The following is a 24,510-nucleotide window of genomic DNA, read 5'->3' as shown; positions in this document are numbered from 1 at the left end:
CTACACAGATATACTGTACTTCTGACCACCTCTCTACACAGATATACTGTACTTCTGACCACCTCTCTACACAGATATACTGTACTTCTGACCACCTCTCTACACAGATATACTGTACTTCTGACCACCTCTCTACACAGATATACTGTACTTCTGACCACCTCTCTACACAGATATACTGTACTTCTGACCACCTCTCTACACAGATATACTGTACTTCTGACCACCTCTCTACACAGATATACTGTACTTCTGACCACCTCTCTACACAGATATACTGTACTTCTGACCACCTCTCTACACAGATATACTGTACTTCTGACCACCTCTCTACACAGATATACTGTACTTCTGACCACCTCTCTACACAGATATACTGTACTTCTGACCACCTCTCTACACAGATATACTGTACTTCTGACCACCTCTCTACACAGATATACTGTACTTCTGACCACCTCTCTACACAGATATACTGTACTTCTGACCACCTCTCTACACAGATATACTGTACATCTGACCACCTCTCTACACAGATATACCGTACGTCTGACCACCTCTCTACGCAGATATATACTTCTGACCATCTCATCTACACACACCTGTACACGTCTAAATGACAGCTCTACACACTTCAGTACCAGGCAGCAGTTCAACTACAGCGCTATGCAGTCCTGCACCACTGGGGGGAGATGTTCACCCAGAGATAAGGACACCTCTCACACTGTGTGTGCTGCAGTCTCTCTGCAAAGTCTGCCTCAACACACTGTCATCCTCTCTCTGTCTCTATCACTCTCTCCATCCCTCCCCTCCCCTCTCTCTCTCTCTATCACTCTCTCCATCCCTCCCCTCCTCTATCACTCTCTCCATCCCTCCCCTCCTCTATCACTCTCTCCATCCCTCCCCTCCTCTATCACTCTCTCCATCCCTCCCCTCCTCTATCACTCTCTCCATCCCTCCCCTCCTCTATCACTCTCTCCATCCCTCCCCTCCTCTATCACTCTCTCCATCCCTCCCCTCCTCTCTCTCTGTCTCTATCACTCTCTCCATCCCTCCCCTCCTCTATCACTCTCTCCATCCCTCCCCTCCTCTCTCTCTCTCTCCATCCCTCCCCTCCTCTATCACTCTCTCCATCCCTCCCCTCCTCTATCACTCTCTCCATCCCTCCCCTCCTCTATCACTCTCTCCATCCCTCCCCTCCTCTATCTCTCTCAGGGTAATGCGGCTAAGCTGGTCCACACTCCCCTGACTGATAAGTGTTATCTGACCTTGACCCAGGCCATGATGATGGGTTTGGGGGAAACCCCTACGGCCCTGCCGGCACCGGCAAGACTGAGTCAGTCAAAGCCCTGGGGGGCCTGTTCGGAAGACAAGTACTTGTCTTCAACTGTGATGAGGTAAACAAACACACACACACAGTCACACACACGTGACGAATGCACACACACACACACACACACACACAGTCACACACACGTGACGAATGCACACACACACACACACACACACACACACACAGTCACACACACGTGACGAATGCACACACACACACACACACAGTCACACACACACACAAATGCACGAACAAACACTTAACATTACTAAAACTCAGAAATGTAACATAAGGTGAATTCTTTTTTGAAAAGAAATTAGGAAATTTCAAGATCTCCTGAATAAAGAAAGGATGAATAAATAAATAAAGGAAATGAATGAATCAGTAAATGGTGTGTTGCAGGGAATAGACGTGAAGTCTATGGGCCGGATCTTTGTGGGGCTGGTGAAGTGTGGAGCGTGGGGCTGCTTTGATGAGTTTAACCGCCTGGAGGAGGCTGTGTTGTCTGCAGTGTCCATGCAGATACAGGGTATCCAGAACTCACTGAAGAACCACAGGACCAGCTGTGAGCTGCTGGGCAAGGAGGTGACCACACAGTCACACAGTCACTTAGGCATGCTTGGCACGCAGATACTTGTATGGTATATTGCATGCTGGTATTTTAAACGCTCTCTCTTGCTCTCTCGCTCTCTCTCTCCGTGTTAGGTGGAGTTGGACCCTAACTCGGGGGTGTTTATAACGTTGAACCCGGCTGGGAAGGGTTATGGAGGGAGACAGAAGCTGCCTGACAACCTGAAGCAGCTGTTCAGGCCCGTGGCCATGTCCCGACCAGACAACGAGCTCATCGCTGAGGTCATCCTCTACTCAGAGGGCTTCAAAGACGGAGAGATACTGGGTCGCAAGCTGGTCGCCATCTTCAACCTCGCCAGGTGTGTCTTTGTGTCTATTTCAAAGGGATAGTGCAACATTTTGGCAACTAAGCCCCCTTTTGACTTACCCAAAGTCAGCTGAACTCATGGATAACATTGTTATGTCTCTGTGTGCAGTAAACTTTCAGTATACAAATGGTATCCATGAGTTCATCTGACTAGAAAAGTGGCTTGATTGCTAGAATCTCTCACTATCCCTTTAATAGGTCTCTGTATCTGTTTGTAGGGATATGTTTTGTGACTGGGTGTGTATGTATCTGCTATGTCTGAGTGTGTAACATGTATGGACTGTGTGTAGGGAGCTCTTGACCCCCCAGCAGCACTACGACTGGGGTCTGAGGGCACTGAAGACAGTGCTGAGGGGTTGTGGCAGTCTGCTGCAGCAGCAGAGGAGGAGTGAGGCCAAGAACAAGAGTAAGACCCTCTAAACTTACACTTACTCCCCACCCCCCAAACATCCCTAATAGCCAAATATCCCCCTAAAAACGGTCCTCTGTCTCAGCCTTTGGGCTCTCTCTCCTCTCTCTGTCCTTTTGTCCTTTTCCTCAAACACTGGTCTTAGCTGAGTTGTTTTCCTCCCCCATCCCTCTCGCCCCTCTTTGCCTCTTCCTCTCTCCCTCCCCCTCTCTCTGACCTCTCCCCGCCTGGTTAGTCATATCTCTCTGATCCCCGGTTGATTGCTTTGTCTCTCTCTCTCTCTCTCTCTCTCTCTCTCTCTCTCTCTCTCTCTCTCTCTCTCTCTCTCTCTGTCTCTCTGTCTCTCTGTCTCTCTGTCTCTCTCTCTCTCTCTCTCTCTCTCTCTCTCTCTCTCTCTCTGTCTGTCTCTGGTTCTGTCTCTCTCTCGGTCTCTGTCTCTCGCTCTGTCTATCTCTCTCTCTGTCTCTCTCTCTCTCTCTCTCTGTCTCTCTCTCTCTCTCTCTCTCTCTCTCTCTCTCTCTCTCTCTCTCTCTCTCTCTCTGTCTCTCTCTCTCGGTCTGTATGTCTGTCTCTCTCTCTCTCTCTCTCTCTCTCTCTCTCTCTCTCTCTCTCTCTGTCTCTGGTTCTGTCTCTCTATCTCTCTCTCTGTCTCTCTCGGTCTCTGTCTCTCGCTCTGTCTGTCTCTCTCTCTCGCTCTCTCTCTGTCTGTCTCTCTCTCTCTGTCTCTCTCTCTCTCTCTGTCTCTCTCTCTCTCTCTCTCTCTCTCTGTCTCTCTCTCTCTCTCTCTCTCTCTCTCTCTCTCTCTCTCTCTCTCTCTCTCTCTCTCTCTCTCTCTCTCTCTCTCTCTCTCTCTCTCTCTCTCTCTCTCTCTCGTCTACTCTATTTGTCAGACAGCACGTTTGTCCCTGGGTCTTGCTCTGTTTGCTCCCTCTATTGTCAGGCAAAATGTTCCAGTGAAAAACCATCCCTGCTCCTTTTTCTGTGCCTCTAGTACCAGCAGCTTTACAAAAGTATCGATGCACTCTAAATCATGACACAGGTCGTAATTAGCACATTTTATAAAGCTGCTGATGTAGCTAGTAGCAACACAGTGTAGCAGAATAACAAAGAAACAAGTTAACTTTTATACAAATGAACTCCTCTCTCCCATGTATCCCCTCTCTGGCTCCGCCTCCACCTCCACCCCCTCTCTATCTCTGTGTTCCCTCTCTATCTCTGTGTTCCCTCTCTATCTCTGTGTTCCCTCTCTGTCTCTGCCTCCACCCCCTCTCTATCTCTGTGTTCCCTCTCTGTCTCTGCCTCCACCCCCTCTCTATCTCTTTGTTCCCTCTCTGGCTCCGCCTCCACCCCCTCTCTATCTCTGTGTTCCCTCTCTGGCTCCGCCTCCACCCCCTCTCTATCTCTGTGTTCCCTCTCTATCTCTGTGTTCCCTCTCTGGCTCCGCCTCCACCCCCTCTCTATCTCTGTGTTCCCTCTCTGGCTCTGCCTCCACCCCCTCTCTATCTCTGTGTTCCCTCTCTGTCTCTGCCTCCACCCCCTCTCTATCTCTGTGTTCCCTCTCTGGCTCTGCCTCCACCCCCTCTCTATCTCTGTGTTCCCTCTCTGGCTCCGCCTCCACCCCCTCTCTATCTCTGTGTTCCCTCTCTGGCTCTGCCTCCACCCCCTCTCTATCTCTGTGTTCCCTCTCTATCTCTGTGTTCCCTCTCTGGCTCTGCCTCCACCCCCTCTCTATCTCTGTGTTCCCTGTCTGGCTCTGCCTCCACCCCCTCTCTATCTCTGTGTTTCCTCTCTGGCTCCGCCTCCACCCCCTCTCTATCTCTGTGTTCCCTCTCTGGCTCTGCCTCCACCCCCTCTCTATCTCTGTGTTCCCTCTCTGGCTCTGCCTCCACCCCCTCTCTATCTCTGTGTTCCCTCTCTATCTCTGTGTTCCCTCTCTATCTCTGTGTTCCCTCTCTATCTCTGTGTTCCCTCTCTATCTCTGTGTTCCCTCTCTATCTCTGTGTTCCCTCTCTATCTCTGTGTTCCCTCTCTATCTCTGTGTTCCCTCTCTATCTCTGTGTTCCCTCTCTATCTCTGTGTTCCCTCTCTGTCTCTGTGTTCCCTCTCTATCTCTGTGTTCCCTCTCTATCTCTGTGTTCCCTCTCTGTCTCTGTGTTCCCTCTCTATCTCTGTGTTCCCCAGTCAAGGAGAGTGTTCTGGTGGTGCAGGCACTGAGGTTGAACACCATGTCCAAGCTGACATTTGCAGACAGCAGCAGGTTTGATGCCTTGGTCCAAGATGTGTTCCCTGGGGTGGGCTTCACTGACGTGGAGGACCAGACCCTCAGTCACGCCCTGCAGGCCGTATACGAGGAGGCACACCTCCAACTCATACCCAGCCAGGTGGGGGACTGTGGCCGTGTGTGTGTGTTTGTGGGACACTCCTCATACATGATGAAAGCTCTGGTCTGGAGTTGTATGAGCTGTTTAGTCAAGAGGATAGAAGAAAGGATGGATGTAGGGATGGATGGATGTAGGGATGGATGGATGTAGGGATGGATGGATGTAGGGATGGATGGATGTAGGGATGGATGGATGTCGGGATGGATGGATGTAGGGAGGGATGGATGGATGTAGGTGAAGGATGGATGTAGGGATGGATGGATGTAGGGATGGATGGATGTAGGGATGGATGGATGTAGGGATGGATGGATGGATGTAGGGATGGATGGATAAAGTAGTTTTTCTCTGTAGATGAAGAAGGCTCTGGAGCTGTGTGAGCAGTTGAGACAGCGTATGGGAGTGGTGATCGTAGGCCCCAGCGGGGCAGGTAAATCTACTCTGTGGAGGATGCTGCGTGCCGCCCTGGGCAGGACAGGCAGGGTGGTGAGTATACACCTGATTAATCATGATAATCACAATCCTTATATTGTTATTCTGTCTGCGTTACCCTCCCAGGAAAAGCTCTGTGCCCTAGTTATCATTAATCATAATCGTATTAATATTTTATTAATGTAACATTACAGTTAGCAATAGAATGTCATTTGAGATGCAGCCACTGACCTATGCCACCGAACGACTTGGTCCCTGCCTGCCCTTGTCGCTGTCATGGTGGGTCTAGGTGAAGCAGTATACAGTGAACCCTAAAGCCATGCCCCGCCAGCAGCTGCTGGGTCACATAGACATGGACACTAGGGAGTGGACTGACGGGGTTCTCACAAACAGCGCCAGGCAGGTGGTCAGAGAACCACAGGGTAAGAACCACTACCGGGAAACAACCACAACACAACCATGAGGCCAGACTGCATCTTTTAGACGTATTAGAAGAAGTATTCTATTCTACTCTGAAAGATAGTGAAAGTTAAACAAGCCATAGAAAGTTGGTTGCAATTTCAGTTTAATCCACCAAAGACAGAACAAATATTACAACAAATATTATGGTTAAACTCAAATATACTAATTTATGATTTTTTTATTTCTTTTGGTGGGGGGAAATGATATCATATATAGGACTGGTTAAGTTATGTCTCACATGCAGCTAATATAAATATATGGAAATGTCTGCTCTATCCAAAATTATAACCAACTAATTGCAGCATTACTGCAAAATTGGAAGAGGCAAGTGGAAGGGGGAGAAAGTAAGGAACTTGTCTGTTGGCCCTGCATTAAAGACCAAGATTGGTTAAAGAAAATTATGATAAATAAAAAAGTATACCAGTTTCATTTCAGGACCAAAACATTTACAGCTGTGCCATACAGATTTCAAAATAGTTTGGAAGAGATTTTTTATGTAATGCTGGATTCAAAACTTAGTTTTTCTATTTAAATTATTATACAAAATTCTTGCAAACAATAGAATGTTATATATACAGTATGGGTGATACAACCATCCCAGCTCTGCAGATGTTGCTGCGAAGAGACAGACTCATTAGATCATTTGTTTTGGTAGTGTCCATATGTAGCTTGTTTTTGGTCACAGGTTCAGGAATGGCTGAAGAATTGCAACATTTACCTGGAGTTAACTCTGCAGATAGCCCTGCTGGGTGATCTGAAAAGTCATAGTCAATCGATCAATAATAGAATAATGCTCTTAGAATTTTTTTAAATCTTTAATTTACAATTTGTAGAAACTATGAGAATGGAAAGGTTCTGAACTTCTGTGAAACATCACAGCATAGTTTAAAAATATCTGGCAAAGAAATCAAAACTGGATGGTGTTCAGAGAAAGATGGGAGGGGTTGAGGGTGGAATTTAAAACAAACAAAAGATAACTCATGTAAAATATACTGTGTCTGTAAAATGTAAATAGTATGTATACACTGGAAGTAGAAGCCTAAGTGTTGTTGTCCATTAGTTTACTCCAATTAGGGGAGGGGTGGTAGGGTTAGGGGAAAATAATAAAGGAAAATATATTTAAATATATGTACAGTACCAGTCAAAAGTTTGGACACACAAAGTTTGGACACACAATTTTTTACATTGTAGAATAATAGTGAAGACATCACAACTATGAAATAACACATATGGAATCATGTAGTAACCAAAAAAGTGTTAAACAAATTTGTCAAAAAGCCACCCTTTGCCTTGATGACAGCTTTGCACACTCTTGGCATTCTCTCAACCAGATTCACCTGGAATGCTTTTCCAACAGTCTTGAAGGAGTTCCCACATATGCTGAACACTTGTTGGCTGCATTTCCTTCACTCTGCCGTCCGATTCATCCCAAACCATCTCAATTGGGTTGAGGACGGGGGATTTTGGAGGCCAGGTCATCTGATGCAGCACTCCATCACTCTCCTTCTTGGTAAAATAGCCCTTACACAGCATGGAGGGGAGTTGGGTCATTGTCCTGTTGAAAAACAAATGATAGTCCCACTAAGCCCAAACCAGATGGGATGGCGTATCGCTGCAGAATGCTGTGGTAGCCATGCTGGTTAAGTGTGCCTTGAATTCTAAATAAATCACAGACAGTGTCACCAGCAAAGCACCCCCACACCATAGCACCTCCTCCTCCATGCTTTACGGTGGGAAATACACATGCGGAGATCATCCGTTCACCCACACCGCATCTCACAAAGACACGCGGTTGGAACCACAAATCTCCAATTTGGACTCCAGAACAAAGGACACATTTCCACCGGTCTAATGTCCATTGCTCATGTTTCTTGGCCCAAGCAGGTCTCTTCGTCTTATTGGTGTCCTTTAGTAGTGGTTTCTTTGCAGCAATTCAACCATGAAGGCCTGATTCACACAGTCCCCTCTGAACAGTTGATGTTGAGATGTGTCTCTTACTTGAACTCTGTGAAACATTTATTTGGGCTGCAATTTCTGAGGCTGGTAACTCTAATGAACTTATCCTCTGCAGCAGAGGTAACTCTGGGTCTTCCATTCCTGTGGCAGTCCTCATGAGAGCCAGTTAGTTTCATCATAGCACTTGATGGTTTTTGCGACTGCACTTGAATAAACTTTCAAAGTTCTTTAATTTTTACGGATTGACTGACCTTCATGTCTTAAAGTAAGTCGTTTCTCTTTGCTTATTTGAGCTGTTCTTGCCATAATATGGACTTGGTCCATACCTACCTTATCACAACACAACTGATTGGCTCAAACACATTAAGAAGGAAATAAATTCCACAAGTTACATTTTAAGAAGGCACACCTGTTAATTGAAATGCAATCCAGGTGACTACCTCATGAAGCTGGTTGAGAGAATGCCAAGTGTGCAAAGCTGTCATCAAGGCAAAGGGCGGCTATTTGAAGAATCTCAAATATAAAATATTTTTTGATTTCTTTAACACTTTTTAGGTTACTACATGATTTCATATGTGTTATTTCATAGTTTTGATGTCTTCGCTATTATTCTACAATGTAAAAATATAGAAAAACCCTTGAATGAATAGGTGTGTCCAAATTTTTGACTGGTAGTGTATATTTATAAAAAATATATATGGGGGATTGGAAAAGATGCAGACAATTACATCGATAGAAGCCACAATCTATTTGCAAAATTAAAACTGATCCAAAAAAGTAACCCTGAGTTACCCTGATGTTAGCCATTATGTGTGTGTTCCAGAGGTGAGCTCGTGGATCATCTGTGACGGGGACATAGACCCAGAGTGGATCGAGTCGTTGAACTCTGTGTTGGACGACAACCGTCTGCTGACCATGCCCAGTGGAGAGAGGATTCAGTTTGGACCCAACATCAACTTTGTCTTCGAGACACACGACCTCAGCTGTGCCTCACCAGCCACAATCTCACGCATGGGCATGATTTTCCTCAGGTTGGTGTGTGTGTTTTGTGTGTGTGTGTGTGGTCCTTGATGGGTTAACCTACAGTCATTGTTCTAGTCGTGTTCTAACCCCCATCTTCTCTCTGTAGTGATGAGGACACAGATGTGAGTGCGTTGGTCAAGTCATGGCTGAAGGGTCAGCCTGATGAGTGTCGCAGTAACCTGGAGAACTGGATGGGAGACTACTTCCACAGAGGCCTGGACTGGGTGCTTAAACAGGTGATACATACTGATACTGCCCTCTACTGGTCATAATCAATAGCATCAACTGGATTTATGTAGCAAAGTGGAGTTTTACCCGAAATATACTGTAGTGGATTGGATATTTTGTGTTCATAACTGTTACCCTTCTGACTCTTTCTCTCTCACTCTCTGTCTGTCTGCCTGTCTGTCTGTCTGTCTGTCTGTCTGTCTGTCTGTCTGTCTGTCTGTCTGTCTGTCTGTCTGTCTGTCAGAATGACTTCGTGGTGGAGACCAGTCTGGTAGGGACGGTGTTGAACGGTCTGTCTCACCTGAGTGGGGTCACAGAGCGTGGTCAGTTTGTGGTTAGTCTCATCAGAGGGCTGGGCGGGAACCTCAACCTCAAATCACGACAGGACTTCGCCAAGGAGGTGAGACGAGGCGGTCAATCCATTCATCCATTCATCAGTCCATCCATACATTCATCCATCCATTTATTTACATTTTAGTCATTTAGCAGACGCTCTTATCCAGAGCGACTTACAGTTAGTGAGTGCTTGCCCCCCCCCCGTGGGAAACGAACCCACAACCCTGGCGTTGCAAGTGCCATGCTCTACCAACTGAGCTACAGGGGACTTATCCATCCATCCGTTTATCCATTTAGCCATCCATCCATCCGTTTATCCATTTAGCCATCCATCCATCCGTTTATCCATTTAGCCATCCATCCATCCGTTTATCCATTTAGCCATCCATCCATCCGTTTATCCATTTAGCCATCCATCCATCCGTTTATCCATTTAGCCATCCATCCATCCGTTTATCCATCCATCCATCCATCCATTAATCAACTAATAAACGTCCTCATCATTATGTGCGTGTGCGTTCCCTGCAGGTGCTGGGCTGGGCTAGAGAGAGCCCTCCTGACCCGAGGAAGCCCCTGGACACCTACTATGACCCTGAGTCTGGCCGGCTGTGTGCGTACTCTCTGGAACGTCCTGACGGCCTCAGCCTGGAAGAGGTCACACACACTCACACACTCCCCGTCATCCAGACCCCCGACATGCAGAGAGGACTGCACTGCTTCTCCCACTGGCTCTCCTCCCAGCACAGACAACCCTTCATACTGGTGGGGCCTGAGGGCTGTGGCAAGGGGTAAACACACACACGGGATGTATAATACACTCTAGCCAGATCATGTACACACTCCTCTTACTATTCAGGGAGAATGGTATGACACACACTTATGTCTCCAGGCGTGTTTTATTTAAGGCGTGACCTTTCTTAGAATAGCACAGCGGACCGAGGGGCAGGCGGGGGGCAGAGACTTGTTGAATCTACAGTCATTATTGTCATCCCAGGGGCACGCAGTAGAGGGAGGGCATCTCTGATTGGCTTTTACGCTCCACTTGAGCCCCCCCCCCCCATGAAACACAAAAACACACACACTCTCACACACACACAACCCTAATCTCGCAGAAATGTCAGGGCGCCATGGAAACGCTTGTCATCCCTGTCTGATGAAAAAACATCTACTTAATTTCCACTGCTGCCCTCAGAGAAACACACACACACACACACACACACAAACACACATCCCAATTATCCTATCTCAGTTTGCACCCTCACAAAATGTCCCCCCCCCCCTCGCCCTGAGCTTTGTCTCACAAACTCAGTTAAACAGACCCCTGCGGCATCAACAGTTTTCAATTCTCCTCTCTCCTCTCTTCTCCTCTCCTCTCTTTTCCTCTATCATCCTCTGATATCTAACCTCTGTCATGACTCATGTCCTCCTTCAATGTTATGGTCTGGCTTCTCTACTTGGCATTCAGCCTATGTTCTGTATGTGTGTGTTCTTCTCCAGTATGCTGCTGCGCTATGCGTTCTCTCGGCTGCGTTCCACCCAGGTAGCGGTGGTCCACTGTAGCGCCCAGACCTCGTCTCGTCACGTCCTCCAGAAGCTCAGTCAGACCTGCCTGCTGCTCAGTTCCAACACGGGCCGAGCCTACAGACCCAAAGACTGTGAGAACCTGGTCCTCTACCTCAAAGACATCAACCTGCCCAAGCCTGACAAGTGGGGCACCAGCAACCTCATCGCCTTCTTACAGCAGGTACACAATACACTACAATACATCACACTACAATACATCACAGTACAATACAGTACAATACACTACATCACAGTTCACTACATTTACATTTTAGTCATTTAGCAGACGCTCTTATCCAGAGCGACGTACAGTTAGTGAGTGCATACATTTTCGTACTGGGGAACGAACCCACGACCCTGGCGTTGCAAGCGCCATGCTCTACAGGGGACTATACAATACAGTACAGTACACTACAATATAGCACAGTACACTACAATATAGCACAGTACACTACAATACAGTACAATACAGTACACTACAATACAGTACACTACAATACAATACAGTACAATACAATACAGTACAATACACTAATAATAATAATAATAATAATAATAATAATAATAATACAACTAATAATTTCTTACATTTCTGTAGAGCTTTTCATAGAATCTCAAAGCACTTCAAGAGCAAAAAAACAAAGAAGCAATATATCAGGACAGGTCAACCAATAGAGGCCAAGCAGCGTCCTCTGAAGATGGAGAGGGTCAGTTCATGGCTTGAGCAAAGGGAGCTGGACAGAGGATGGTAGATGATGTTGATGGAGTCAAGTCAGGGAACCAGCCACTGGACTTCTCCTCTTCCACTCTGTGTAGCACCCACTTGGGTGGTGCCTCAGCAGCTCTGGGCGCCAGAAATCTCACCACACAAAGTTGTTAATAGTAGCCAGGCGTCCTCACTACGAGCCTCAGCACTGCTGTTTTCCTCTAGCTCCCATTCCTCTCACACTTCAGGCGACCCCTCAAATTACTGTATGTTCTCAAAAGCTCAGGAATTGGCAGCCAGGTGAAACAAAAAATATGTTATTGTGTCCAGATGCATTTTTCAAACAAATACTGTACAATGCAATACAACGCAACATAACGAAATCCAACTCAACTCAATGCAACACAATACTGAAAATACATTATTTCTTGATCGATGTGTAAGACAGAAATGAGTCAAGCTGTCATAACGTGACAAAGTTCTCCTCTCTCTCCCTTGTATGTTCTAGGTGCTGACGTACCATGGGTTCTATGATGAGAACCTGGAGTGGGTGGGTCTGGAGAACGTCCAGGTGGTGGCCTCCATGTCAGCAGGAGGCGCTGTGGGACGTCACACACTCACCTCCCGCTTCACCTCCATTGTGCGCATCTGCACCATAGAGTGAGTACGGACACACAGACACAGACCAGAGTATGTGAGCGGAGCTGGAGTGGAGCGAGGAGCGGATCGTTCCCAATTTGACTGGAGGGCGGAGAGAGATTCCCAAAGGCTGGAGCGTCATCCTTCTCTCCCGCTCCAACTTGGCTCCAGTAGCGCTCACTTCACCAGCTCAGGGCGTGCCATCCCAGCATGCATTTGTAGTCTACTTGTGCTGCTATATTATAGCCCCTTGCTTTAGCTACTATCGTATCTGAAGATTATGCCTTTGTTAAATGTTTTGGAGGAACAAAGAATGTTGTTTTATGATCTTAGTTCAAATGTAGTGTTTGGAGGGTGACGCCCCAGGGGAGACTGGTGATTGGCCAGAAGAGGGAGCCACCCCTCTTTTTGCATTGTTTATAAATAGGGGTTAAACGATGAGAAGTCAGAACGGCCATGGCAATCGGAGGAGCCGTTCTCCGGACACCGCGGGTCTGTACTTATGCTGTAACCTCGTGATTTTAATAAAAGCCTCTAATACGATGCAGCATAAGCGGACTCTTTGTTGACAGCAATAATGGCCACCACTCATCAGATACGACATAATGGCGCCCAACGTGGGGCTGGGTTTGCGTCTCTTCCTTGATTCAGTCAATCGCCGGGCTAACTCGCTTTGAAGCATGGCCAAAAATGGTGAGTTTTTTTTACCGCTTCGGAGTTTGTTAGATTGGATACGATTTGTGTACATTGGAGAGATGTTCCATATGACCTTGCCTCGGGTGGCGTTATTGTGGTCGACTAGAGTCTGCTAAAATTTATTCCATTGGAAACGGCAGTTAATTGGAAGTTTTTAGAGCATGAAACGGTAGGATTTAAGTATTGAAGTGTACGATTAAGGCAGATATGCGCATTCTTTAGGGCACTGTACCATTTAAGACCTCCAGGGGGGGCCATTTTAGATGTTGGGCCGGCAATCCGTTTACACGATAGAATGGGTGGACGGTGGGTTTTTTCTTTTTAAAGAGAGCTCGGATTAAGGAGGTTTATCTGATTGTGATTATGATTTGACTCTCGTCCGACGGGGTGTTTGATTGGGTCTGATTTCTCGGTGTAATGGTCATTAGTCCCGGTAGCAAAAACGGTAGGATAAATATGTTAAAATTGATAGGGCAGTGCAGGGTATGTTTCTGTGTAATAGGCCGCAGTTAGCTAGTGGCTAAGGCTAAGGCTAAATGTGTTTTGTGTAACAGTGTACCTAAGGTTAATGCTACATGGTACATCGTGGCTAATGCTAAATGCTAATTGTGTTGTGTGCTACATGCTAACGTATCCTTAGAGACTCCATTGCGATGGATTCAAGCCTCTTAAACTTGTTTGTATGTGGTGGAACTGAAAGTTCTACGCAAATGTGAGCTCTGTTATGTGTAATTGTGTGAGTATAAGGTATAAAATAGTGACGCTGTAGCGTAATGCTATCGTTCTATTGTATGGCAAGCATGGGATTAAAGGGGATGTGCGCATGTGCATGATTTTACGGGGCTAAAACTACGACATGCGGTTGTGCTAAGCCTACAAAACAAAATGGTGGGTTAAGGTCATAGGTCTCATTTGGCGTTACCCTGCAAGGGAAATGGACAAAGAGAAGAGAGATTTTAACACGAGTATTCTAGTTTAAACGGCGATGGTTAAAGATGAAACTTGGTTTGTGACCTATTGAATTTATACATTAAATATATGTTGGCGAAGTATAATGAATTGAATTAAATAATTAAAAGACGATTAAAATTAAATAAAAATGTTTTTGAGCGATCTATTTAGTTCTGATTTTAGTCTTAGAGTGAATAATGTAGAACGAACGAATATTGAATGGTTGAAATAACTCAGGGATTGCATTAACTACTAAAATGTGATTCTGTTTCTCTGTTTTTCTGTCATATGAGTGGAGCAATACGATACGATACGACAGGAGAGAGGAGGGGCTAACGGGTGCGTCACGTGACAAGGTGTGACGAGGCAGAGTCAGACGAGAGGATCAGATCAGGCTAGTACACAAAATCATCCTAACAAAATATGTGATGTTATGACGATTTTACATAGGCTTGGCAAATGATTCATTAAAAATTGCATTTTGGATGCTCTGTGTATCACTGGGGTTTGATGGGAATTGTAGTATTGAAGGGTTAGAGGCTTTGTTTTTGGGGGATTGCTTTGAAGTTGACTAACTTCATTTACTTGCATTTGATGGGTTGTGGTAAGATAGCCACCACTAATGGATAAATTGGTGACATAGGATATAGGAATAAAAATTGGTTTTAATTATTCATGATTTTTAATTGATTTATTTGGAGTTTTTTGGGGGGTTGTTAGGGTTATATTAATAATTTAAGGGGGGAAGCCATAGGCTATACAGTCTAAAATAAGATAGTTCACGATGAAGGTGATTACAGGAAGAGTAGTCACTCCAACAGTAGATAATACACAGAGGATAATGGGAACTTTTGCACTAGAAGTAATTAGGGTTGATACAGCAATTAAGTCAACTACTTTGTAGGGAGTATGACATCGACAACAACTTTTCTGAAATTAAATGGGGAATTTTGGACTCATGGGTTATGTTACGGATGGAGAGTGCTGTCAAGGATAGTACGAATAGGGTTAAAATAGGAGAACAGATAATAGTAGAGAGAATATAGATTCATCATGGAGATACAGGATGAGGTCTTTGATTTTAATGACAGACAGGGAGAGGTATCTGATCAGTGCCGCTCGTTCTTCTGTTGTGGAAATTAGAGATAGATTAACTCATTCTGTAAGATCAGTGAGGAATCTTGAGGGTCCATGTCTGTTGAGGGCGGCAGGTAGCTTAGTGGGTAAGAGCGTTGTGCCAGTAACCGAAAGGTCGCTGGTTCTAATCCCTGAGCCGACTAGGTGAAAAATCTGTCGATGTGCCCTTAAGCAAGGCACTTAACCCTAATTGCTCATGTAAGTCGCTCTGGATAAGAGCGTCTGCTAAATGACTAAAATGTAAATGTAAAATGTTGAGGATTCCAGCACCAAACATGTTAGACGGTCGCGCGGCCTCTATCAGGTATGGTTCAGTCTTATGCTTTGTCATGACTGTGGTATCAGCAACAGTCACTGACAGATAAAATAATATCGTTGTCAGAACAGTGGTTTAAGCCTAGGGGTAGGTGGAATTGGGTTAAGTGAATTAATTTGGGTGCATTTGTTAGATGGAAAGGAAATCAGGTAACAACGGAACCCTGAAGTATTCAGGTGAAACATTGAGGGCTAAAAGTTATTTTTGTTCTAATAAAACATATGAGGTAAAGGGTATGTTTATGGGAATATCAGATTGTGATGATTGTATGATGACTTTGGATAAGCATGACATTAAGGGTAGTAATGAGAAATATAAGGTTACTTTTTAATATACCAGGTAGTAAGAAGAGCAGGACTTTGATGGTTAAACGATTAGCTTTTGACTGACAATGTGACTATTGGGAATTTTAGAGATATTTAGAGGGTTTGGGGTGATAAAGCATATATATATTCTTACATTAGGGATGGACAGGATTTGGTTACATGTCAACGTTGAAGCTTCCATATGAGGCTTTTACTATTAAAAGAGGAGTAGCACCGAACACAGATCAATTTGAAACTAGAGTTCAAAATAGGATGAAAAGCGACATGTCATAGGCTTCAAGCCTATCATTGAAGGATAAGTCTAAGGGAGAAGGGGGGACTTTATTCATGGTATGGTATAACATTTGGGAAGATCATATTGATAAATATTAGTTATACTTTGAGTCCAGATAGTTCAGATAATATCACTGGGGTTATAGATGCATTATAAGGGATGTGTTTGGGAGATCTGAGAGGATTTGGTTGCAAGATCAATTAGGCCAGTAGGGGCAGTGATGGGTCAGATTTTAGTTTCAGCTTTGATAACACTGTGTGATGTTTGTAATTTGTTACTGACCTTTGAGAAAGTTATGATATTGAGATAGGTTGGAGAGTGATGCCTGGAGACAACACTCAGATGCCGGTGTTGACTGTTCCTGATCTGGATAAAGATGGACAAGTGGAACTGATGGATAAATATCATTTTGATTATTTGATGATTTTTCAAATTTTTTTTTTTTTTTTTTTCAATATTGGGGTGATGTTGGTATGATTTATGAATCAAAGGGGGGAATAAGTTTATGTGATTCATACATCATTTATATATCATTTTTTAAATTCTTAGGTGAAATTGAGGTTTAATTTGAAAGTGTTTGTTTTGCAAAAGATACTGTTTGGTCGTTTCTTTTCTTTTCATTCCAGAAGCATTTGGGGGAACATGTGGAGATTGAAATACTCAAACAAAGACAATATGAAGGGACAATATGACTGGAGGAGATGAAACAAGGAGGGTGTGGCTGATTCCATCAGCAACAATCCATTGGAAGTCGAGACTACAGGGAGATGAAGTGTAGTGGACTACATTCCAGTGTCTGCAATGAAATATAGACATGTGTAATACATAATTGTGTCATATTTTTAGGGATTAATTTTGTAGAAAGATGTTTGATGTTATTGAATACATGTGAGGATCTTAGATGTTTTTGTTTATTTCGGTGAATGCTTAGGGACAGAAGGTCTAGGCAGGGAGAGTTCCATTTGTACGGTCCGATGGGTTGACCAGCCTTTAGAGTGGATGTTTTTGGATAGGATTTTGTTTGCAGGGGCTTACATGTGTATTTAATTGCATCATACTTTCAAGTGCATTTACATGGTTTATGAGGTTATCTGGAGTACCGAGGTGGTTGCCTGGGGCAGAGGGACCGTGAGAGAATTTTACTGTCTTGATTGATGGATGGATATCTGAAAAGATGGCTGCCGGACAGTTTTTCGCTCTTACACTCCATAGAGATTTCTTCATATTTCATAGTAATGTATTCACACTTCATATGTCATAGTAATGTATTCACACTTCATAAACAGGTATTTCATAGAAAGGTATTTACACTCTAGAGGAGAATGTTTTTGGTTTAATGTTAAAGATACTCAATAAGATAAATGGTTACTAGTCATAATCCTATTCTGTTTGTTTTCGAGACGTTTAGTTCGTCTCGAAGGGGGGAATATCGTATCTGAAGATTATGCCTTTGTTAAATGTTTTGGAGGAACAAAGAATGTTGTTTTATGATCTTAGTTCAAATGTAGCGTTTGGAGGGTGACGCCCCAGGGGAGACTGGTGATTGGCCAGAAGAGGGAGCCACCCCTCTTTTTGCATTGTTTATAAATAGGGGTTAAACGATGAGAAGTCAGAACGGCCATGGCAATCGGAGGAGCCGTTCTCCGGACACCGCGGGTCTGTACTTATGCTGTAACCTCGTGATTTTAATAAAAGCCTCTAATACGATGCAGCATAAGCGGACTCTTTGTTGACAGCAATAATGACCACCACTCATCAGATATGACACTACTGTCATGGAGTTCGCTAAATATTTTCAGCAAGAAACTGATCAAACACACAGGTGCTCAATCAAGGTGACTTACAAAGATGAGGACCAAGAGCAAGAGAGGGAGTGTGGTGATGCTGTGTCCACAACTAAAGAATCATTGTGGAATCTGAAAAGGCACGTATCATGAAAGCATGATGGTGTACTTACTACGTGCACATGCTAACAGAAAGGAATGAGGTGGGTAGATAACTGTGTCATTGTAGCAAAGTATTTATAAACAAAAAATCTGATCTCTTAAAAGTTTCATTTTCGTTCTATTATCTATACAATAGGCCATCATTGATTTTGGCCCAATAGGCCTGGCATATTCCCACATTCAAGGAGCTTTCCGTTTTGATTGGGTTATTTTGCCTAAATTGCTTATTTCATTAATTATTTCAGTCATGTTGTCAGAAGATTCTGGGAGCAGCATTACACACTGTCCACTAACAGTTAGCCCCAATGCTGAGCAATATCCCCCTTGGTATGCCAATAGATAGTCTAAAGCCATTTCCTGACGAGCCACTACGGCTTTTAAGTTTTGTACATCAAGGGAGAGTTGGGTAAAGCCTTTGACAGTCAAATTAATGTGTGCCTGCAGAGAATAGTTATTCACCCACTTGGACAGGATAGCAACACCAACGCCTGGGAACAGTACCATTCCCACAATCTCCCCCGGTTTAAGAACATGACCATGAGCTTTATCATTATCAGGAACACTGCTTTTAGCTCTGGTCCTTTTAGTCATATTCTCTCTTGCCTCTAGCATGTCACGAAGGGGGATTGAGGGAACAGGGAGCTTAGTTTCTCCCAGATAACAACACCCCTGCCAGTTAAGCGGAAGCTGGAGGTATCCATTACCTCCACATATCCACATGTGCCCATGGGGAATCACCACTCCCATCCTGATAGTAGACATATTAATGCCAGTAATCTGCTGACCAAATTGTAAGATATGCCACTCAGTCATTTTGTGTCTGATTGTCTCATCTTGGAGTCCTGCATAGTTTTCCTATATGGACATTCCCTTAGTTACAGATGCATAGTGGTGGACTGTGCTGGTACTATCCCTGTCACCACAGGTTCTATAGTTCCTCTACCCAAATGAGTGGCCCATTGGTGTTTTTTGGGGGGTAAGGGCACTCTGCTGCCTGAGAGACTGTAATGTGGCTGCTGTCCTACCCCCTCCCATTTCCCCTGGTTGGCCGAAATTTAGATTCCTCATACCTAGTTTTGTTATCAGCTTTAATGTGTGGGACTTGTACATTGTTAGAGAGTGTCCCTAGGATAGTTTCTCTGTTACTATCCGTATTAGTGACAATATATAGAAATATGCCTTGTCCTTTGTTAACTTTATCTCGTTGTATAAAGTGGAGATATCCATATGTAATATCGTCCTCTGATAGAGTTTTTCCCATAGTACCAAATAGCTCACCCGCTGAAGAAGGTTTTGGGAGCATCATTATTCTGGACCCATTTGGTGTTGCCCTCCTACCCAGGCCCCGCAGCATATTTACCCAGGAATTGGTTGACTTCAATTGGTTGTTGTGTATTTCCACCCCGATACTGAGGAAGCAAGCAGAGCACAGATTATTACACATAACACAGCACATTCATGGCCCAGTGGATGTGGCTCACGGCCTCCCCTCCTCTCTCCATGGAGTCCATGCAGAACTGTTGAGTCTTCATCAGGTGGCAGGTTCTGGTCATTCTTCAGTCTTTTGGTGTTTGGTTCTTCACCTTCTGGCAGTGTGACAGGTGGTGCCATCCCTGTCTCTTGGTCACTCTGACAGCCGTCGGGGTAGCCTGGATCACTTGGTATGGTCCCATCCATCTTGGCTGGTTCCTTAAGTTTCACCCAGTCTCTGATTTGGACAGGGATGTTGTCTTTATCCTCTCCGGCTGGCACTTCCTGGGCTTTCCTAGAGTGAGAATACAGACACCTAACTGTAGAAGTTAGTTCCTCCATATATCCTAACAGGTCATCTTCCAGTCTAGTCAGGTCTGTCTGTTTGTCATTCATGGGCCAATGAGATGGGACATTCATGGGATGGCCTGTTAACATCTCATGAGGGCTATACCCAGTGCCTCTGTTGGGGCTGCTTCCAGTGGCGGCTCCTGAAAAAATTATCAGGGGGGGCAATTTTTCTGATGATTTAGGTGACCTACACACATTTTAAAAAAGATATGTCCAGCAACAACATGAAGACAGGGGCAGCATATAAGTCAATACCAGAAGCATTTATTGACTGATCTCAAAAGTGTTGGCTTACCAGGGTTGGTGGAGCCCTCAGTTTCATCTTTGCCTCGCAAAGCTAACTCAAACACTCCGCAAAACTTCACACACTGGATTAGCCGGCTGAGGATGTGGCGGTTCTTGCTAATGTCGTAGTAAATATATTTGTTATAGTGAATATGGAATATGATATGTTGAGTAAAATGTTGTGCTAAGATCTATTTAGGTCAGGAGCTGGTTATAAGTTCTGTTCCTATCCAATAACAATGGACAAAAGGGTCCTATCTTGTCAGCCTTGTCAGCAGGTGGCCAAGGACAACACCCACGCCATATGCCTCTCAGTTCTTCCAACTCACGAGTTCTTGCTCTGAGGACACACACACACACACACACAAACACACACACACACACACATCATCACTGTTAAACACACACACACACACACACACACACACACATCATCACTGTTAAACACACACACACACACACACACACACAAAAATCCCCTCTCTTAGGCTGAACATTTGAAGACAGAGAACCCGACTCAGAGCCAATGCAACAGTGACACTAGCCTGGAGGTGACCTCGCCCAACTCATCAGGACCAATCAGAAGATCAGAACTACTAGATTCAACCTACTTCATTTATTGCATAAAATGTCTGCACACAATGAAACATTGTCTTCAGATAACGAACGGGTCCGTCCACGCGATTCCAGATATCTTTACCTCTGAATAAACTGCCTTTATTATACCATATCCACCCTGTCCAAAGTCTCTACTTGGTCTCAGTTCTCCAGTAAACTTGTGATTATCAACACTAACCTCATCGTTGTGGCGGCGGACAGCTAGCCTGTATCCCTCATCCAGTTGAGTGGCAATGTTCACTCCCCAAAGCAGACCATCTCAAACAGCTATCCATGTGGGTCTTTGACAGCTCATGTTTCTTAATCTTTCCTGAAAGATGGTGCATGTCCGTTACACACCAGTCGCTGTCCAAGCGGTGCTGTCTGCCGTGCCGCCTTCAGGGTGAAAGAGTAGCAGAAGACTGCATTAGCTACATCGCAGCCTGCTAGCCAGGTTTTTCGTTCGTACTAATTTTTGGAAAATCCTCGGGTGTAGGACTTTCCGCCTTTAGTAGAAACCTGTTGAATGATTAAATTTGGTCTGGGAGGTCCTAATTGTTTCGTTGCCAATTTATCTTGATTTGTTCGCCGACAAAAAGTAACTTATTTCAAAGAGACAATCGAGTTGCACTGAACGCTATAGCAATCTTACCAGTAGTACGTGAATTGATTGACGCTGCTACCCGCTCTTTTCTTAGTTACGTTCATGGTTACGTTACGTATGACGAAAGCGCGTAAGTGCAAGCCCTCAGAAACCCATAGAGATTGTATTGAAAGCTCTGATATTTGAAAAAAATAGATTTTACATGGGAGTCTATGACAGACTTCTGGGCGATTTTCAACCTGACTGAAATCGCCCCAAAAGGGGGGGGGGGGGCATTTGAAGCACGACTTTAGCCTGATTGGACATTTAGTGGCAGATCAGACCAGACGTCTAGATTACAACACTGATAACTACTGTTGCCGTGATATAATTGATTAGAAAAAAAATCCCTTCCTTTTCCCGTTTGGCAGTGCGTCGCCCATATCGCCATATTGAACACACCGCCCCTGGCTGCTTCGCATTTTCATCAACCCAGGTTTTACCTGTTGAGTGATAGATACAGACACATTTCTGATCTATCCCCAGCATAAGGGCAATTTGGGCTATGACATCTCCAGTGAAATGGGTATTATTGTCTGCAGACAAGGTTTCTGTTATTTTTGAATCTAGGGAATATTTTCCTTACCAGAATTGTAGCTACTGTTTTAGCATCACAGTGGGTAGTAGGAAATGCCTCATTATTACTAAACAGTAGTGCTTTCTCTCCTTTCTCTCAGTCATATCAATAAAATCCATTGGAATATGTGTAAATGGGCCACTAGGTGAGGGGAAATTACCAGATTTAAGTGGTGTCCCCTTGTTAATGCTGTATTGTATGCACGTGACGCATTTAAAAATGTGTTGTTTCACATGTTCTGTTAAATTTGGGCAAAACCAATCTTGTGAAATCTTGGTTACCATGTGCCATTTCGGCAAACCGACGGGATAAGCTGTGTTGGCAACACAGGTTTACCTGAAAGGTGTTGTCTCCAGAGGCCATCAGGGCCCCCGGGGGCAACCTCTGGCCTCCCAAAGGGAGTGAGACATGTGGTCAGTCGCCTGTTGTTGTTGCAAATCAACAACAGGGGAGGCCACAGCAGAAGCCAGATACACAGCATGGGGTGTGACACCTTATAGCAGCTGCTTTAGCAGCCATGTCAGCAAGGTCATTTCCTTTACTGCCCTCATCTTGGTTACCCGTATGGGCCTGGACTTTAAGAATGGCCAATTTAGCAGGAAGTTTCATATAGCCGAAATGAGAGCCAAAACGTAAGATTTGTTCTTAATAGGGGTCCCTGATGCATTGGTGAATCCTCTAGCCTTCCAGACACCTGCCCATGATAAACATACACCAATTGCGTTGGCAGAGTCTTGAGTAAATGTTCGCTGTTTTTCCCTCAGCAGCCTCACAAGCTGTGGTGAGAGCTAGTAACTCTGCTTGTTGTGCAGAGAAATGATCAGAGAGGGACTGCTCTATGTGTAGTGATTTATCTATAGTTCTTACAGCAAAACCTGCATGTTTCTTTCCTGTCGTCTGATCAATGTAAGCCGACCCATCTACGAAAAGTGTCATGTCAGCCAACTCAAGAGGTTCATCAAATAGGTCAGGTCTTGCTTTTGCGTCAAGTTCTATTAGTTCAGGACACACGTGTGGGGTTCCTTAGCCAGTTCCACCTCTGCCTCTTCTGAAGCCCGGCTGTGGTGCCCAACCTCCCTGGTCCACAGCAGTGGGGCACTGGTGTCTCATATGTCCAGCTATACCACATCCCCAGCAGACTATAGGCTCACCTATGTGCCTGCTCTGGTAGGTTTGATAGGGCTGGAATGGCTGTGGATTACCATAAGGCTGTGGGGGAAACTGTACCTGTTGAGCTGGGGCCGCTGCAGGGGACCATGGTGGTGGGACAGACGTTGGAGCTGGTGCAGGTGCTGGAGCACTCGGCATCAATGTATCTGGCTTGCTACTTTTCTCTAGTGCTGCCAGTTGGGCCTTCTGGAGTTGTGTCTGCAGGCCTGATTTCTTAGATTATTTTTTCCGGTCTTCTTCCAGAACTTACAGTGGTGTCTCGTGGTCTTCTTTCTCAGGGCCATCTTTGCGGTCCCAGCCAACCACTTCTTTCAGTTTCAGTTGTACCGCTTCTGGTAGGTTTCTGCAGGCTCTGTCATAGAATAGTTATTCAGTGGTTAGGGTGTTATCATACCTTTCACCAGTCTCATTTCTTCTTGTTTCTTCATTCTCTCCACATCATGGTAGTATTTCTGTCGGAGCTCCAGCTCTTCAGCTGCTATTCTGTCTTCTATGTCTTGTCTGGCTCCTGGGGAGAAAGCACCTTCTGTGTCTCCTTCCCATCTTATCTTGTATTTGCTTTCTCTTCTCCATCTTTCCTCTTCATCCTCTCTCTCTCTATCCCTTTGTCTTGCATCCTCTCTCTCAAACACTTCTTTATCTCTCTGTTTCCTTGCTTCACTTTCTTTCAGCCCCTCCCTCCTTTATTGTTCTCTTCTCCGGTCCTCTTGTTCTCCCATCACCGACCACCCTATCCTTACATACGGATACTTTGGCTTGGTAGCTGGGAGTGGTTTAGTTCTGGCATCCAGGCTTAGTTTATTCAGTTCAGCTGATAGTCTGGTTGCCACAGAGGGCCCTGACCCGGGGTTTGTGGAACTCTCTTCTCCCTCTTCGGTGTCTTCCAGGGTGCCCCTAATGATGACTGTTTTTGTTCTTTGCACAGTGCTGATATTCTCTTATTCTTAAACAAACTTTAAGCTTTAGAAAATGACACAGACAACGGCTTCTGAGTATATGTAAAATATATTTAGTTATGCAACTGCAGGCAGAAGTTAATACAGAGTCAACAGGATTTGTATAGCTCTTCATAAGTTCTGCTTTTCATACAAGCACGCCCCTCCCTGGCAGATCAGGAGCCACTTGGTTTTCTTCTTGTGGCTGTGTGTAAGCAACGAGAAATTGAAACAATACAGGTCTGTCTGTTCCTCAAGTTTATCTCTATCCCGTGTCCTTGACTACACGCCCAGACCAGCTGCAGGGAGCTAGAGGGAACCATCCTTATGAAAAGCACAGCATTGGTAGTTAAGAAATGTCTCTATTGTTAAGCATATTAATTGTTAAACAAATCAGGTAAATACTTGATCATTCTCTCACACTCCTGACCTCA

General features: G+C 44.8%; 1 protein-coding gene across 1 annotated transcript in view; it reads left to right on the top strand.

Moving 5' to 3' along the window:
• Positions 1-24,510, top strand: part of LOC311119282 (cytoplasmic dynein 2 heavy chain 1-like) — a 58,349-nt gene that overhangs the window by 24,779 nt on the left and 9,060 nt on the right. Inside the window, 14 exon segments of the mRNA XM_084194002.1 lie at positions 1,216-1,291; positions 1,294-1,397; positions 1,736-1,918; positions 2,039-2,262; positions 2,561-2,676; positions 4,861-5,060; positions 5,412-5,543; positions 5,779-5,911; positions 8,731-8,938; positions 9,037-9,166; positions 9,403-9,558; positions 10,023-10,282; positions 10,992-11,238; positions 12,272-12,423. Of these exon segments, the coding sequence (XP_084050128.1) occupies positions 1,216-1,291; positions 1,294-1,397; positions 1,736-1,918; positions 2,039-2,262; positions 2,561-2,676; positions 4,861-5,060; positions 5,412-5,543; positions 5,779-5,911; positions 8,731-8,938; positions 9,037-9,166; positions 9,403-9,558; positions 10,023-10,282; positions 10,992-11,238; positions 12,272-12,423 (2,321 nt within the window).

The sequence above is a fragment of the Coregonus lavaretus genome (genome assembly GCF_964263955.1).
Source record: "Coregonus lavaretus genome assembly, contig: HAP1_SCAFFOLD_1926, whole genome shotgun sequence".
In the NCBI taxonomy this organism is placed as follows: Eukaryota; Metazoa; Chordata; class Actinopteri; order Salmoniformes; family Salmonidae; genus Coregonus; species Coregonus lavaretus.
Note: the sequence above shows the minus strand (reverse complement) of the source record. Positions and strands in the feature narration are given on the sequence as shown.